Genomic DNA, 18206 nt, shown 5'->3' with positions numbered 1-18206 from the left:
AACCGCAAAACGTATAATGGCTCCAATGTAATATTCAGTCAGTTCAGCAGAGGCCCATTGGCGTTAATGCCATCCCACAGGTTGCTGCTCGTACCGACAAAAACCAGGAGTGAAGCAAAGAGCAAAATGCTTGTTATTTCATAATAAATAGTATTTTACAATAAAATAACAATGCTGAAATATTTTAAGTTTACCTTTCAAGTCATGTTTATTTAATATATAAAGAATAGACATAAAAATAAAAAACTAAATTTTTGAATGATTATGTCGAGACCTGTGTTGGCAAAGATAAATTTCATTAGAAATGTTATTCCACGTATTTCATTTAATTTCTGACTGCTGAAATGGTACAAGTGATCCTAAATACCCAAAGGGAACAATTAAAAATTGAATGCCAATTAATGGTAAAAGTCAACCATAAACTTTCATCCCAGACCAAATTTTGCTGAGTGTGGGAATATTGGTCCCAGACTTTTGGGGGATTTCAGAATCTATGACATTTGAGTTTTCTATCAAATACATTTTCTTCTTATATCTGACCATCAATACCAGGGAAGGATTTTATCAGCCATAATGTCATTGCCAAATAAAACCATACTGATGAATCTGAATGTCACGTTTATTTTCCATATTGTTCAATCTGTGACCATTAGATGGTACCTGTTTTTAAAATTGTGAATTAGTAGTTTTTAATTGTAAGATTTACCTGTTGCATTACACAATTGTTGAGATTAATAAATGGAAATAGATTTACAGCAAGATATTTTATAATTAATTCTTACGAAATGTCTTTATTTTTCCACGATGTAGATATGCCGGCGTTGGACTGGGGTGGACACAGTAAGAAGTCTTACAACACCAGGTTAAAGTCCAACAGGTTTGTTTGGAATCACTAGCTTTCGGAGCTCACCTGATGAAGGAGCTGCGCTCTAAAAGCTAGTGATTCCAAATAAACCTGTTGGACTTTAACCTGGTGCTGTAAGACTTTTTGTTTTGCACAGAGTGACTTTACTAGGTTGATAAACTAACACATGCACAAAGATATGATAGTGATGCAATTAGATTGTCATTGTTTCTTATTTTAAGGGGGAAAAAATCAAAAGATTATGCCGCAAAGGAATAGTGTAAGAATGATTAACACCTTGAACCTGAACCCCCATCCATAAGACTGGAAATTCAAAACTCAGACATAAGTGTTAATGGTGTGTTAATTGTATTGGCAAGGTTAAGGTGAAGGGCATTGATTGATTAAGTACCTTGAGCATGTAGTTAATATGTTTATTTGATTGCTGTTACATTAGCAGTATTCACTTGTTCAGTGAAGATTTATACTGCAGAGGACATGGCTATGGTGCTACCTCAACAAGAAGCTTTTCTTTTGTTCCAAATCAGCTCCATCATTTCTTTGACTTTTGTAACCCTTTGTACGTTATTTTTTTTAAGAAGTTAATGTTCCCATTTGTTACCCACTAATCTGATGCACTATCTTTGTCCCTCTTATCGTGTTATGTACTCTGGGATAACACAGGCTGCAACTGGATGCAGCTTTAACCAAAAGATACTCCAGACCTTGAAGTTCGTTCAATCTGATTTATTGAACCAGTAGCACAGTTAGCACAGTTCTCTATGAGTTAGATTCTCTGCTAACCTAAGTGTGGTTACTCTGTCTGACTGAACCAGACTAGCTCTTAGCCACGTGTTGGAGGTGTGATACTGTAAATACACCCTGACTCACTCTGTAGATGTTCATCAGTGGAAAGAGGTGGAGTGTGAGTGCCTCGTGCCTTTTATAGTGAGATACCATCCCTGAGTGTCCTGCCTCCTCATTGGTCATGTCCTGTTCTCTGTGTTCATTAGCTGCCTGTCTGTATATCATTATCTGCATGTCTGCATATCATGACACCTCTTATTTCTATTTTCAGTTCTCCTCTGTACTCTGCATTTCACTTGATATGAACCTGCTATTTATTAGAAGCCACATTTTTTTGATTTGACTACTTTAGTCATCCAGGGAACTCTCACTTTGAATGCCCTTCCTTTCATCCTCATAGGAACATGCCCGATATTTCCCTGTACTATTTCCTCTTAGAAGGGGCTAATCTTTGTTTGCAACAGTATGGTTCATGTGCCGCACTCAGAACCCTGATGGACTGCATGTAGCCCCCGGGCTGCAGGTTTCCCACCACTGGTCTCAGATGTTGTCTGAAAATTGCACCATTATTCCTTTAAATTAAAATGTGTAAGACTTGTCCTTTTTTTTCCCAGAGTATACCATTGAAGAACAAGTGAAGCGAGTGAAAAGTATTGAAGCTATTGAAAGTGATTTCTTCGTCCAACAAACTTTCAGATCAGGTCGAGATGCAAAAAAGGCAGGTATTATCTTCTCTGTTTGCAAGTACTTCGTAAGTATTTGGATCAAATATTTTAAAGCTGCATTTACAATTTCAGTCCCTGTGTTTTTTACCTGTTGACGGGGTACAGTTGCAAAGTGGGTAATGAAAAATTAAAACTTATAGTGTGGTGACAAACCAATCAGAGAAAATCAGTGGAAAAATATTCTGTTTTTATTTTTAGTTTAACATCGCTCACTTTGCTGGTGTTATGGAATGGAACACGTTCCATTTGAGACATCTAGTGCCAGCATCAAGTACATTTAGGTCCGCAACAGCACAGTCAGATAAGGAGATGAGAAATAGACCTTGCTCCACCATTTATTAAGATCATGGCTGATTCTGAACATCAACTTGTTTCCCCTCCAATCCCAATTTCCTTTCTTCCCTTTGAGTCAAAAAAAAAATGATCTTCACCCGTAAACATACACAATGACTAAGCATTCATTGCCCTCTGTGGTAGAGAATTCACTGATTGTAGAAATTTCTCCTCATCGCAGTGCAAAATGTCGAGTAAAATTAATACATTTTGGGGGGAAGAATTTCTACGGAATGAGAATGGATCTAATCACAGAATTCATATAGTGAATTCGGCCTTGGGTCTGCACCGACCCTTCGAAAGACCACCCTACCTAGGCCCAATTCCCCTGTCCGATTCCTGTAATCCCGCCCAACCTTTGGACACTTCAAGGTAATTTAGCATGGCCAATCCACCTAACCTGCACATCTTCGGACTGTGGGAGGAAACCGGAGCACCCAGAGGAAACCCACGCAGACACGGAGAGAAAGTGCAAACTCCACACAATCACCCAAGGTCGCAATCAAATCCAGGTCCCTGGCGCTGTGAGGCAGCCGTGCTAACCACTGTGCCACCATGCCATTCCAATGCAGGCAAAGATTTGCAGACAGAACTATAACAGAACAATGATCTGTCTCTAAAGACCATATAGGTGAAATACATTTGCAGGAGGGGAAAAGGTAGTACAATGAAAGCTGGAGATCTCCGGCTGATGAAAGAGATATACAGTAAGATGAAGAAGCAAAAGAGTTGATGGGCAAAATGTTGAAAGTTCAGAGGGAAGGTGAAAAAAGAGAAGCAACATGTGTGATAAGAGATGGGCAGCTCATTTAAAAGGGAATAAAAAATCCTTTTGTAAGTTTATAAGTAGAATAAGGGTGGGAAAAAGAGTCGGGCTAATTAGGTGGTAAAAGGAGTAGGGCTAATTGGGGACCTTAAAGGGAATTTACCCTTGGAGGAAAGGGACTTGGTTGAATACGAAATGTGTATTTGCAGCTGGCTGTACCAAGGAACAAGATGCTGTCAAAGCCATAGTGAAAGAGGTGGTAATTAAGTCACTGGATAGACTAAAACTGGATGACAATGAGCTATTGGAAGGGCTGATTGTGCTGTTGGTGAGTCACCATAATAGATCAAATACTCCTCAGGACTCGGGATGTAAGTAAGGGTGAAATTGCAGAGCAACATTGTAACTGAGCAGATTGTTCAGGTAAAGTTGAACTATGTACACGAGGAGGAAAGGGAGGACAAACAAAGCCAGAGCTCTGGATGGCAAAAGAGGCATTATCTTTGAATCGTCCTTGGATACAGTGGTGGTGGCAGAAGACGGTGAACATTACAAATGTTCTACGATTTGGAACAGGACAGCAGTTCTGGGAAATCTTCAGATGCAGCATTGCAAGATGTTTGTCGCGATGGGCTAATTCTTATGATAAAATGCAATTAAAATGTACAACACAGATAATTCTTAATACTACTTTTTTCCTCTGTAATTTGGAATATTTTACTTTTTGCTGGTGATTCTTTTAAAATCTACTGCTCGTTTCCTACTAAATACAGTGCTTCTAATGTCTAGCAAAGGTGAATTGGTATGCTAGAATTTAATTTTAAGTGTTCCATTCACTGAATGTTCTGGCAAAAATGATAAAAAAACACAAACTATGGGATATTATGCCACAAAAGATTATACATTCCTAATTTGTCATTCAGAAACCGCTTTCTCCACACCATCAGTGACGGATATTTTTGAATGGATAGGATCTGATCACAAAATGTTTAATCTGATTTTTCCATTGCTTAGGCACAAGAACCTGTTGAAATCAAGCATGAATCCAATGTGCTGAGCAATAGAACAACTGACATTGAAATCAAACAAGAAATTGATTATGTCCCTTGTGCCATTAAATATCAAGATGATGACTTATTGGCTCACCCAAGTGTAAGTATTTTTGACGAAAATACAAATTTGTGTTAGCCACGTGTTTTTATGATTTGGTAATGACAGCCAACAAAACAAAAACAAAACCACAACGAACCAACAGTAATTAAGTATACATTACTACCGACTGGTGTGTTCATCTTCTTTAGCTGCAGTTAATTATCAGCTGCCAGTTGTTATATTCCCTGTAGAGACCAGGAACAAAAAAGAGATAAATTTCTCAGTAACCTGTGGAAAGAACACAGTTTCATGTTTTAAGAGTTTACTCTAACTAACAAACTAAAATCAACGTATGCTAAACGTTACCCAATAGGCAATTGATACACCAAACTAATGAAAAGGTTATTCAGGACTTTATGACATGTTTTCACTTTATGCCACACACCCAGCAGATAAGTAGCCTTAAAGATTAAGTTCCAAACATCTCCCAACTTTTCAACAGACTCCCTCTTCCTGCTATGCCAGAGCAAGACTTCCAGTATTCTTTGAAAGTCATTCTGCTCAGTCTTTTTAAAAATAAATTTAGAGTATCCAATTCTTTTTTTCCAATTAAGAAGCTATTTAGCGTGGCCAATCCACCTACCCTGCACATCTTTGGATTGTGGGGACAAGGCATAGGCAGACACTGGGAGAATGTGCAAACTCCACATGGACAGTGACCCGGAGCTGGGATCGAACCCGGGTCCTCTGCGCCGCGAGACAGCAGTGCGAACCGCTGCACCACCATGCTGCCCATTCTGCTCAGTCTTTTAAGTGTCCCCAAACCAACTTGCAACAACAAGACCCACTCCAGCGATGCTACATTCCTTAAATCTCCACAGGTTCCGTCTCTCCAAAAAAGGACCAGCTTTTTAGAGTATTTTATGGGATATGGAAAATCGATGATAATTTCATTGTCATCATTACTAAGACTAGCTTTCAGTTCCAGATTTTATTAATTGAATTTAATAGAGGAACTGAAATTTGACTGAGTGATTGTTGTGAATTGCATAATGCACTCCATACATTCGTAGAATTCCTACAATGCAGAAGTAGGCTATTCGGCCCACGGAGTCTGCATCTCCCCTTGGGACCAGCTGGGTTGGGACTTGTCTGCATGCCCAAAGGCATTAGCCTGGGCCTATGGATTATTAATCCAGTGACATTATCACTATGCCACCATCTCATCCTGTTCTCACCAATATCTTTCTTGATGGCCAGCACAAAAAACAGACTTTTGCCTCGTACAACAGGGATTCCTGTGTGTGTGCCATGTGTCAAGAAAACTGCTGTCCCTCTTTCATGTCAGAGTGAAAACTGTCACTTGATTTTTTTGTAAGGTTCAGTTATGGATCACAATGGCCTATCTCTGGGCAGCATTTAGCATGCTCACCATCCCCTCTTCATGATATTCTATTTTACCTCAACTTAAAAGAGACATTTTAAAACATAGCCATCTTGTAAAGTCTTGCATTTATACCATAGTCGTTTGGGATGTGAAATTCCGCTGAGCACCAATTTCTAATGCGCAGATTATGATTCTCATGGGAAATTCTAATGCACAGTATCGCAATATGTTATCTAAATTGTTGAAAATTTATACTTAATAGTGTCCAAAGATGTGCAGGATAGGTGGATTGGCTATGATCAATGCGCAGGGTTGCAGGGATAGAGCAGGGCTGGAGGGGGGAAGAGGTGGGGTGGGCCTAAGTCGGGTGCTCTTTCAAAGGGGAGATGCAGACTCCGTGGGCCGAATAGCTTATTTCTGCTTTGTAGGAATTCTACGAATGTCGAGTACATTATGCAATTCACAACAATCACTCAGTCAAATTTCAGTTCCTTGGATACGTCTTCAATTGGTTACATATTCAAAATTGATTTGGGGCCTGAATTTTGTGATTATCAAATCATACATTAGCTAATAGCTTTATGTGAGGAAAATTCAGCCACCTTAATTGACTAACTTTAAACCCCAGGATGGATCAAAATCCATCTATGCTTTTAAAGTTACACTTTTGGTGTGCTTTTTAAAATAAAACAAATAGGCAAATCGATGGATAACAAAACTGAATTATGAAGGCATTGTGGGTCATTTCTGACTTTAATAAGGTAGAAATTAGGAGTAGCAGATGGACCGCTAGTTCATGGCCCATCTAAATTTATTTTCTCCAACGTGGGTTTATTGCCTCTGCCAAAATTTCTAGCTGCTTCCATGGCTTTCATTCTCATTTTGCAAATGGATACTTTTTATTCTATGTCCTGAAAATAGTGCCTGCATGAATTTCAGATTCAAATGATATATTGCGATGAGCAATTGATAGTTTCCTGAAAAATCTGAGAGTAAAGTGCAATGAAACATCATATTACAAAGACAGCATTAATTTTTTTAAAAAAATCAAATATCAAGATGGCTCACTGATTAAGAGCTGAAGTAGTTCTTGGGCCATATCTCCTTGCTTTGCTCCATAGTGATGTCGTGGTATAAGCCATAATTAGCAACCCTGGGTGTACTGCAGCAAAAAGGCAAAAGCAGAGAACCACCTTATACCAGCCAACCACTGCAGCTGCCACCTCCTCCGATGTCTAGGATCCTTCTTGCCTCTGGGATCATGTGAAAGCAGTTGAGAGGCTGGGGGCAGCAGCGTGCTCTCCTCCTTCAATATAATCAAGTTTCTTAGCATGGATTTAGCTGCAAAAAATGCGACCTTTGAAATAATTCACATGTTGGGCTTACTCAAACAATGAGGAGTCTCCTACTTCCTAATCAAACATCTCTACCAGTCAATCAAAACTCTCATTACTCATGCATTTAATAAGTATTAACAGTATTTAATGCCCAACTTGCCATTTGAATTAGACTACAACTAATAGGATCCAAACATACAGACCAAAACATTCTAAAGAAATCATGTACTGGCACCAAGGATGAAAGAATGATTTAAATAGCACTTGCTCTGATTTAGTTGATGCATAATGATTGAAGTCCTGAATCGCATATCAGTGAAATAGGCAGTCAAATCCTGTTCCAGTTATTTAAATAATCCCATCGCAATATCTTTCCCATGAACACTTTGGTGTCAATGTATTCTTTTATTATATCGACATTCACACTTTTATATTAAATATAATGAAGGTGGGCAATATGAAAAATTGGCTGCAGGTATTTGCAACTTGCAAATTTATGTGAAGCATTCATTGTTCTCCAGTATAGATAGCAAGCACAAAGACAATTTGGGAGCCTACATAAGTTAAGCAATGGCATGTTAGGCCCTGGTATCATCCAAATGAGATGGTTACTAAATAATGACAGCTAAAATGCTTTAATACGAATATAGAAAATAGGAGCAGAAGTAACCATTTGGCACCTCAAGCCTGCTCAGCCATTCAATAAGATCAAGGCTGATCTGTTTGTGTTTCGAGTTCTACATTCCTACCTACTCCCGATTACCTTTGATTCTCTTGCCTAACAAGAATCTATATACCTGTCTTAAAACTATTCAATGACCCACACTTCCACCACTAAGGTCGCACAAACCTTTGAGAGAAAATAGTTCTCCTCATTTGTGTTCCATAAGGGCAACCCCTAATTTTAAAACAGTGCCCTCTAGTTCTGGACTCAGCCACAGGACAAAATAAAATCCTTTCCACATCCACCTTGAGAAGACCATTCAGGATCTTATATCCTTCAATCAAGCCACCCCTCACTCTACTAAACTCCAGCGGAAACAAGCCCAGTCTTTCCAACCTATCTGTATCAGACTTCACTCAAGTTATCAATCTAGTCAACCTCCTCTGAACCGCTTCCAATGCATTTACTTCCTTCCTTAAATAAGGAGACCAGAACTGCACACAATATTCAAGATGCAATTTCACCAATGCGGTACATAACTGAAGCATAACATCCTTACTATTATGTTCATTTTTTCTTATAATTAAAGAATAGCATTCTATTAGCCTACTTGGATTCTTACGTTTTGTGACCCATGCACAAGAACATCTAGATCCTTTTGCATCTCCTAATTCTGCAGCTGTTCTCCATTTAAGTAATACTCTGCTTTTTATTCTTCCTGGTAAAGTGAAGAAGTTCACATTTTCCCACATTATTCTCTATCTGCCAGATTTTGGTTGACTCACTCAACCTATCTATATCTGTCTGCAAACTCCTTATATCTTCTTCTCAGCATTGTTTCTGACTTGTATTTGTATTGTCTGCAGATTTAGCAACCATGCCTTCACTCCCCTCATCGAAGTCATTGATGTCAATTGTAGAAAATTGAGGCCCCTGCACAGATCCATGTGGGATTCCGTTCGTCACATCCTGCTAATCAGACAATTTCTTCCAGCCAGCCAATCTTCAATCCAGGCTAATATGTTACCCCCTACACTGTCAGCTTTTATTTTCCGCAGTAACCTTCGATGTGGCAACTTATCAAGTGCCTTCTGGATATCCGAATATAGTACGTCTACAGACTCCCCTTTATTCACAGCGCATGTTACTCCTTCAAAGATCTCTAATAAAGTGGTTAAACATGATTTCTCCATCACAAAACCAGGTTGACTCTTCCTGATTAGCTTGAGTTTTTCCAAGTGTCCAGATAAAAATTCTTTAATGATCGACTCTTTTTTAAAAATATATTTATTCAAATTTTTCAACAGATTTTCAACAACCCCACCTCCCCCAACAAAAAGAAACAAGAACACAACAATCAAAAATTATACATTGGATTTCCCCCATATACAATAACCCCCCATATGACATTTAAAAACACCAAGAGGGAACCCTCCCCCCACCCACCCAAACGCCCCCCCAAAAGAAGCCCCCCCCCCCACCCCTGGGCTGCTGTTGCTGCTGACCTCCTCCTAACGCTCCGCGAGATAGTCTAGGAACGGTTGCCACCGCCTGAGGAACCCCTGCACAGACCCTCGCAAGGCAAACTTTATCCTCTCCAGCTTGATGAACCCTGCCATGTCATTGATCCAAGCTTCCACACGAGGGGGCTTCGCATCTTTCCATAATAGCAAAATCCTCCGCCGGGCTACCAGGGATGCAAAGGCCAGAATACCGGCCTCTTTCACCTCCTGCACTCCCGGCTCATCCGTTACCCCAAATAATGCCAACCCCCAGCTCGGCTTGACCCGGGCTTTCACCACCTTGGACATAGTCCTCGCAAAACCCCTCCAAAACCCATCCAGTACTGGGCACGACCAGAACATATGGACATGATTTTCCGGGCTTCCCGAGCACCTCCCACATCTGTCCTCCACCCCAAAGAACCTACACAACCTCGCCCCTGTCATATGCGCTCTGTGAGTAACTTTGAATTGTATTAGGCTGAGCCTGGCACAAGAGGAGGAAGAATTAACCCTACTCAGGGCATCAGCCCACAGACCCTCATCTATCTCCTTCCCCAGCTCCTCCTCCCACTTGCCCTTTAACTCCTCCACCAAGGCCTCCTCCTCTTCCTTCAGCTCATGGTAAATCGCTGAAATTTTGCCTTCTCCAACCCATACACCCAAAATCACCCTGTCCTGAACCCCTGTGCCAGGAGCAGCGGGAATTCCCTCACCTGCCGCCTCACAAACACCCTCACTTGCATGTACCTGAAAGCGTTTCCTGGGGATAGCCCAAACTTCTCCTCCAGCGCCCCTAGGCTCGCAAACGTCCCATCGATGAACAGGTCCCCCATTCCTCTAATCCCTGCCCGATGCCAGCTCCGAAACCCCCCATCCATCCTTCCTGGGACGAACCGATGATTCTCCCGAATCGGGGACAAAACCGAGGCTTCCACCTCGCCCCTGTGTCGCCTCCACTACCCCCAGATCTTCAGCGTCGCCACCACCACCGGACATGTGGTGTACCTTGTCGGCGGGAGCGCAGCGGTTCCGTCACCAGCGCCCTCAGGCTCGTGCCCACATCTCTAGCCTCTTCCACGCCACCCCCTCTCCCTCCATTACCCACTTACGGATCATCGCCACATTGGCTGCCCAATAATAGCCGCACAAATTCGGCAGCGCCAGCCCCCCCTGTCCCTGCTACGCTCCAGAAACACTCTCTTCACCCTCGGGGTCTTATTCGCCCACACAAAACCCATGATGCTCCTACTTACCCGTTTGAAAAAGGCCTTGGGGATCATAATGGGAAGGCACTGGAACACAAAGAGAAACCTCGGGAGGACCGTCATTTTGACTGACTGCACCCTACCCGCTAGCGAGAGTGGCAGCATATCCCAACTTTTAAAATCCTCCTCCATCTGCTCCACCAACCGAGTCAAATTGAGCCTGTGCAGGGCCCCCCAACTCCTAGCTACTTGGATCCCTAGATACCGAAAGCTCCTTTCCACTCTCTTCAGTGGTAGCTCGTCTATCACCCTTCCCTGGTCTCCTGAATGCACCACAAAGAGCTCACTCTTCCCTACGTTGAGTTTATACCCCGAAAAGTCCCCAAACTCCCTTAGGATCCGCATGACCTCCGCCATCCCCTCCACTGGATCTGCCATATACAGCAACAGGTCGTCAGCATACAACGACACCTGGTGTTCCTCTTCTTCCCCCACCCCCCCCCCCCCCCCCCCCCGGACCAGTTCCCTCCATTTCCTGGACTCCCTCAGTGCCATGGCCAGAGGCTCAATTGCCAGTGCAAACAACAAGGGGGATAGGGGGCACCCCTGCCTCGTCCCCCGGTACAGCCGAAAGTACTCCGACCTCCGCCGATTCGTAGCCACACTCGTCACCGGGGCTCTATATAGCAGCCTGACCCAACTGATGAACCCCTCCCCGAACCCAAACATCCGCAACACTTCCCAAAGATACTCCCACTCCACCCGGTCAAAGGCCTTCTCCGCGTCCATAGCTGCCACTACTTCCGCTTCCTCCTCCACCGGGAGCATCATAATCACATTGCCTAGCCTTCACAAATCCCGTCTGGTCCTCATGAATCACCCCTGGGACACAGTCCTCAATTTTCGTAGCCAGCACCTTCACCAGCAACTTAGCATCTACATTGAGGAGCGAGATCGGTCAATACGACCCACGTTGCAGTGGATCCTTGTCCCGCTTCAGGATCAAAGAAATCAGCGTCCTAGACATTGCTGGGGCAAGGTCCCCCCCTCCCTCGCCTTATTGAAAGTCCTCATTAGCAACGGGCCCAGCAGGTCCACTTATTTCCTGTAGAATTCAACCGGGAACCCATCCGGCCCCGGGGCCTTCCCCGCCTGCATGCTCCCCAATCCTTTAACCAGCTCCTCCAGCCCAATCGGCACCCCCAAACCAGCCACCTCCTCCTCCTCCGCCCTTGGGAACCTCAGCTGATCTAGGAATCGTCGCATCCCCTCCTCCCCCGCTGGGGGCTCAGACCTATACAGGTCCCCATAGAAGTCCCTAAATACCTTGTTTATTCACTCCGCACCGTATTCCCCCCTCTATCCTTAACTCCACCAATCTCCCTCGCTGCCTACCTCTTACGAAGCTGATGTGCCAGCATCCGACTCGCCTTCTCCCCATACTCATACGTCGCCCCCTGCGCTTTCCTCCACTGTGCCTCTGCTTTCCCCGTGGTCAACAGGTCAAACTCCGTCTGGAGGTTCCGTCGCTCCCTGAGTAGCCCCTCTTCGGGGGCCTCTGCATACCTCCTGTCCACCCTTAAAATCTCCCCCACCAACCTCTCCCTCTCCCTCCCCTCCCTCTTCTCCCTGTGGACCCTAATGGAGATTAGCTCTCCCCTGACCACCGCCTTCAGCACCTCCCAGACTACCCCCACCTGCACCTCCCCGTTGTCATTGGCCTCCAAATATCTTTCAATGCACCCCGCACCCGCCCGCACACACCCTCATCCGCCAATAGTCCCACATCAAGGCGCCACAGCGGGCGCTGGTCCCTCTCCTCCCCCAACTCCAGCTCCACCCAATGCGGGGTGTGGTCCAAAATGGCTATGGCCGAATATTCCGTTCCTTCCACTTTCGGGATTAGCGCCCTACTCAAAATGAAAAAAATCTATCTGGGAGTAGGCTCTCTGGACGTGGGAAAAGAAGGAAAATTCCCTGGCCAGCGGCCTGACAAACCTCCATGGATCCACTCCCCCCATCTGGTCCATAAACCCTCTGAGCACCTTGGCCGCAGCCGGCCTCTTTCCCGTCCTGGACCTAGAACGGTCCAGTGCTGGGTCCAGCACCGTGTTGACGTCCCCCCACATTATCAAGCTTCCTACCTCCAGATTCGGAATCCGACCCAGCATGCGTTTCATAAATCCGGCATCATCCCAATTCGGGGCATATACGTTCACCAGTACCACCCACACCCCCTGCAACCTACCGCTCACCATCACATATCGACCTCCATTATCCACTACAATATTCAGTGCCTCAAACGACACCCGCTTCCCCACCAGTATTGCAATCCCTCTGTTCTTCGCATCCAGCCCTGAATGAAAGACCTGCCCTACCCATCCCTTTCTCAGCCTAACCTGATCTGCCACCTTCAGATGTGTCTCCTGGAGCATAACCACGTCTGCCTTCAGTCCATTTATGTGCGCGAACACCCGGGCCCTCTTGACCGGCCCGTTCAGGCCCCTCACATTCCAAGTTATCAGCCGGATTGGGGGGCAACTCGCCCCCCCCCTGCCGACTAGCCATCTCCTTTTCTAGGCCAGCCACGTGCCCGCGCCTCCCGCACCCTCAAGTCCCCCAGGCGGCGGACCCCCGCCCCGACTACCTCTCTTACTTCCAGCTCCCCTTTGGCCAATGCAGCAGCAACCCTGTTCCCCCACTCCCCCTGCTAGATCCACATCTAGCCATTTTGCTCCCCCCATGACACTCCCGTAAGTCTGCTGACCCCGGCCTCTCCCGCCATTCCATAGACCCCCCTGTGTGAGAATCCCCCCACCCCTTGGCAGTCAGTGTGCGCTCCTCTCCAGCACTGCCCTCCCCCCCCCCCCCCACCCCCATCCTTCCCTAACGTGGGATAAAACCCGTGCTTTCCTGATCCGGCCCCGCCCCCTCTGGCACAGCTCCTTTGTGCGGCCTTACCCCAATTCCCCATCCCCGGGCCTCCACTCCGCTTCTTCCTCTGTGGGGCCCTGCCCCTCCAACATCGACACTCTCCCACAGCCCCCACATCAAATCCATTCACCCATCCCCACCCAGCACTCAAACCAAGAGAACATTCCCCAAACGCAATAAACACAGTAAACATCCCCCCACGACAAACCCTCAATTTGAGTCCAACTTTTCAGTCTGTATAAAGTTCCATGCCTCATTGGGCGTTTCAAAATAGTGGTGCCGATCTTGGACGTGACCCACAATCGCGCTGGCTGCAGCATACCGAACTTCACCCCCTTCCGATGGAGCACCGCCTTAGCCCGATTGAAACCAGCCCTCTTCTTAGCCACCTCCGCACTCCAGTCCTGGTAAATTCGGATCTCCGTGTTCTCCCACCTGCTGCTCCACTCTTTTTTGGCCCATCTTAGGACACACTCTCTGTCCATAAAGTGGTGGAACCTCACCACTACAGCCCTTGGCGGCTCGTTGGCTTTGGGTCTCCTTGCCAGGACCCGATGAGCCCCATCCAGCTCCAGGGGCCTCGGGAAAGCTCCCGCACCCATCAGCGAATTGAGCATCGTGCTCATATATGCCCCGGCATCAGGCCCCTCCACTCCTTCAGGGAGACCCAGAATCCGAAGATTCTACCTCCTCAACCTATTCTCCAGGTCCTCGAATTTTTCCGCCCACTTCTTGTGCAGCGCCTCGTGCACCTTCACCGCCAGGCCCAAGATCTCATCCTCGTTCTCCGAGGCTTTTTGCTGCACCTCCCGGATCGCCTCCCCTTGGGCCTTCTGGGTCTCCACAAGCTTCTCAATCGCCTCCTTCATTGGCACCAGCATTTCTGTCTTCAGCTCCTCAAAGCAGCGTTTAAGAAACTCCTGCTGCTCCTGCGACCACTGCGCCCACGCTGCTTGGTCTTCACCTGCCGCCACCTTGCTTTTCCTCCCTCGCACTTTTCGCTGCCCCAGGATCACTTTTTTAACCGCTCCACTCCTGGTCCAATCCATATAATGTCGGGGGGACCTTGCTGTCACCTTCCCACACTGGAAGCCGTCGAACAACTGCCGTTGGGGCCCCTCTGGAGAGCCCAAAAGTCCCTTCCCGGCGGGAGCTGCCGAACGTGCGACCTACCTAGGCATAGCCGCAACCAGAAGTGTAATGATCGACTCTCAACACCTTCCCCAGGACATATGTCAAGCTAACTGACCTAGAGTATCCCCTTTTCTGCCTCTCTCCCTTCTTGAATAGAGGGATTATATTTGCTCATTTCCAGTCTGATTAAATCTTTCTAGAATCCAGCGAATTTTCGAAAACAAACACACCAATATTCTACCTCATTAGTCACCTCTTTTGAGACCCTAGGAGGAAGTTCATCAGGACCCGGAGACTTGTCAGCCTGCAGCTTTATCAGTTTGCTCAGTACAGCCTCTCTCGTGTATAATTTCACCAAGTGGCACAGTAGTTAGCACTGCTGGCTCATAGCGCCAGGGATCCGGGTTCGATTCTGATCTTGGATAACTGTCTTTGTGGAGTTTGCACTTTCTCCCCATTCCTGCGTGGGTTTCCTCCAGGTTCTCTGGTTTCCTCCCACAGCCCAAAGATGTGCAGGCTAGGTGGATTGTCCAAGCTAAATTGCCGCAGTGTCCAACGGTTGGGTGGGGTTACAGGGATGGGGGATGGTCTTTCGAAGGGTTAGTGCAGTCTTGATGGGCCGAATGGCCTCCTTCTACACTGTAGGAATTCAATGATTCCAGGCTTCTCTCTTCCCGCCACCTCCTGATTTGTAGCTATTACTGGAATGTTTTTGTATCCTCTATGGTGAAGACAGAAATGAAATGTTTGCTCATTTCAGCTGCCACTTCCTTATTATCTACTATTAACTCCCCATTGTCATTCTCTAGAGGACCAACGCTCACTCTACTTACCTTTTTCCTATTTAAACACCTGTAGAAACTCTTGCTTTCATTTTTACATTTCCAGCCAGCTTCTTCTCAAAATCAAATGTATTTCTATTGATGAGCGTTTTAGTCATTCTCTGGCATTCTTTACATTCTGACCAATCGCCTGACCAGTTAGATGCTTTTTCCTTAAGTTTGATGTTCCCCTAATATTTTTAGTTGACATGGATGTTGGTCCTCACTTTAGAATTTTTCTTTATAGTAGGAATATATTTATCCTGAGTATTCAGAAATATCCCCTTAAATTGCTTCTCTATTGATCTACCCCCTAGCCTAGTATCCCAGTTGACTTCAGCTAGCTCAGCTTTCATGCCTACATATATGCTGAAAATGTTTCCCTTATTGAAGTTTAAAATGCTAGTCTTAGACCCACTGTAATACTTTTTGTACTGAATGTAAAGTTCAGTCATATTGTGGTCGCTGCTGTCTAGGGGTGACTCTGAGGTCATTAATTAATCCCATAACATCACATAATGCCAAATCTAGTATAACCTGTTCACTGGTTGGTTCCAGAACATGCTGCTGAAAGAAACTCTCTGGAAAAAATTCTATGAACTCTGCAGCCAGGCTGCTATTGTCAATCTGATTTAAATCACCCATGATTATTATCATCCCTTTATCACAAACACCCAATGTTTCTTCTTATATACTTTGTCCTGCATTGTGGTTACTACTGTAGACCACTCACACTTTTGACTTATTCCCCCTACTATTCCTCATCTCAACCCAAACTGATTCTATATCCTTATCTCCTGAACCAAAGATATCTCTATCTTTTTTACAAAAGCCATACTTGATTAACATTGCTACCCTTGCACCTTTACCTAGCTTCTTATTCTTCTTGACAGTCATATATCCCCTCAATATTCAGGGCCCAATCATTAATAGCTCTCCCATTGCATGGTGCCTGTTTAAAACAGGTGCCAAAGGAAAGGTTGCCACTGAACTTTTAAAAACAAAACTGTTCTTTACCCTTTGCTATTCCTTCCCATATTCCTTTGCCCACCATCCCCATGTTGCCCCTTCCCCCAAGCTGCAAAGGTTTCTGGTATGCAACACTAGCCCTTTACTAACTGCTAGTGCCTGACAAAGCAACCATGACATGCTTGGCAGATCATGAAACTTACAGCAATAAATTATGCAACTGGTGAACTCAGTATTATTGGGCCCTTTATACAGAGTATTATATCCATTTTGATGTTTTGTGAATAATTATTAGTTTTGGTGTAACCTGCTGGACCGGGTGCTGGAAAATGGGATTAAAATGAGCAGCTAGTATATTTTTTCTCTTTTTCTACAATGCTGACACAATGGACTGAATGGCTTCTTTCTGCACCAACACCTTTCTATGGTTCCATAGTGTAATTTAGCAGGATTAGTAAAATACTTTGTAATTATACTGGATAAATGCTTTAACATTACAAGGCAATTTTTCACATTTGTTGTTCATGATTACTCCTCCTGATGGACATCTGCAACATTGAGTTTATAAAAGGAAAATGTTATCACTAGTTTCAAAGATAAACCAAAGGAACAACACATTCTGCAAGACATTAAACTCCCTGACACCCATTTATATATGTGTGGGTTTCCTCTGGGTTCTCCAGTTTCCTCCCACAGTCCAAAGATGTGCAAATTAGGTGGATTGGCCATGCTAAATTTGCCCTTAGTGCCCAAAAGGTTAGGTGGGGTTATGGAGATAGGACGGGGACATGGCCCTGGGTGGGGTTCTCCTTCGGAGGGTCGGTGCAGATTCGATGGGTCAAATGGCCTCCTTCTGCACTGTAGAGATTCTATGATATGTTTTCAAAGTAGTATATTTTATCAGTATTCTGTTCTTGAGACCCCTCTGCCACACATCACCATGGGAAAAGTGCTAATGGTTCATTTTGTTTCCATCCACTGCTTGGTGCCTCTAAATTGAGGTTCACATTCCCCAGTTAGAAGATCATTCACACAAAGTTTGCATCACTCTCTTCCAACCGCAGAAACTTTGATGAAAGAGCATATTGCGCGAGTTCTCATTAACTTGCAGCTGCACTTTAAAACAAAAAATTGGATAAACGTCAACCACAAAAACTGAGCTTCACGATAAAGAAAATTGAGTTATACAATGATGGTACATTGTTCGAACTAATTTCTGCACTTTGTTTTGTTCTTCTGCTACAGTTGTTCATGGACAAGAAAGTAGCAGAAGAAAAGTGGTTCAAGAGGTTAATCACTCTGCGGCAGGAGAAATTAATGGGAAGTCCAGTCTCTGGATTTTGAATGTTCATGTTTCTTAAATGATTGAACCATCAGCCAATATGTTTGTTGTAAAATTACTGCATTGCATTGTTTTATCTTGAAAAGTATGATTTTCCATTATGAAGAGAGCTAATTATTGCAAAGTTAAGGTTTTATGATTTAGTAAGCTATCAAATTTGTTACAGCTATTACTTTACATTAAATAATTTGAAAATCCATAGCATTTTCATCTTTACATTTGTTATATTGCATTTGATATTATTGATAAAGTGAGTGGCTTGTTCATGCTCGCAGTCATACAGAAACTTAAATTCTTGCTCTAGGACTTCATAAGGAAAATTGCTGCGTGGTGCAGCAAAT

At 44.5% G+C, this 18206-nt stretch overlaps 1 protein-coding gene across 1 annotated transcript in view; it reads left to right on the top strand.

Annotated features, from left to right (window-relative positions):
• rsrc1 (arginine/serine-rich coiled-coil 1) overlaps positions 1-18064 on the top strand; it is a 662008-nt gene extending 643944 nt beyond the window's left edge. The window contains exons 10-12 of the mRNA XM_072474499.1: positions 2266-2369; positions 4490-4627; positions 17769-18064. Of these exons, the coding sequence (XP_072330600.1) occupies positions 2266-2369; positions 4490-4627; positions 17769-17867 (341 nt within the window). The 3' untranslated portion in view covers positions 17868-18064. The remainder of the gene's footprint in view (positions 1-2265; positions 2370-4489; positions 4628-17768) is intronic.
• The last annotated feature ends 142 nt before the right edge of the window (positions 18065-18206 follow it).

The sequence above is a fragment of the Scyliorhinus torazame genome, chromosome 14, assembly GCF_047496885.1.
Source record: "Scyliorhinus torazame isolate Kashiwa2021f chromosome 14, sScyTor2.1, whole genome shotgun sequence".
NCBI classification, from domain to species: Eukaryota; Metazoa; Chordata; class Chondrichthyes; order Carcharhiniformes; family Scyliorhinidae; genus Scyliorhinus; species Scyliorhinus torazame.
This window is presented reverse-complemented; position numbering and strand designations above follow the sequence as displayed.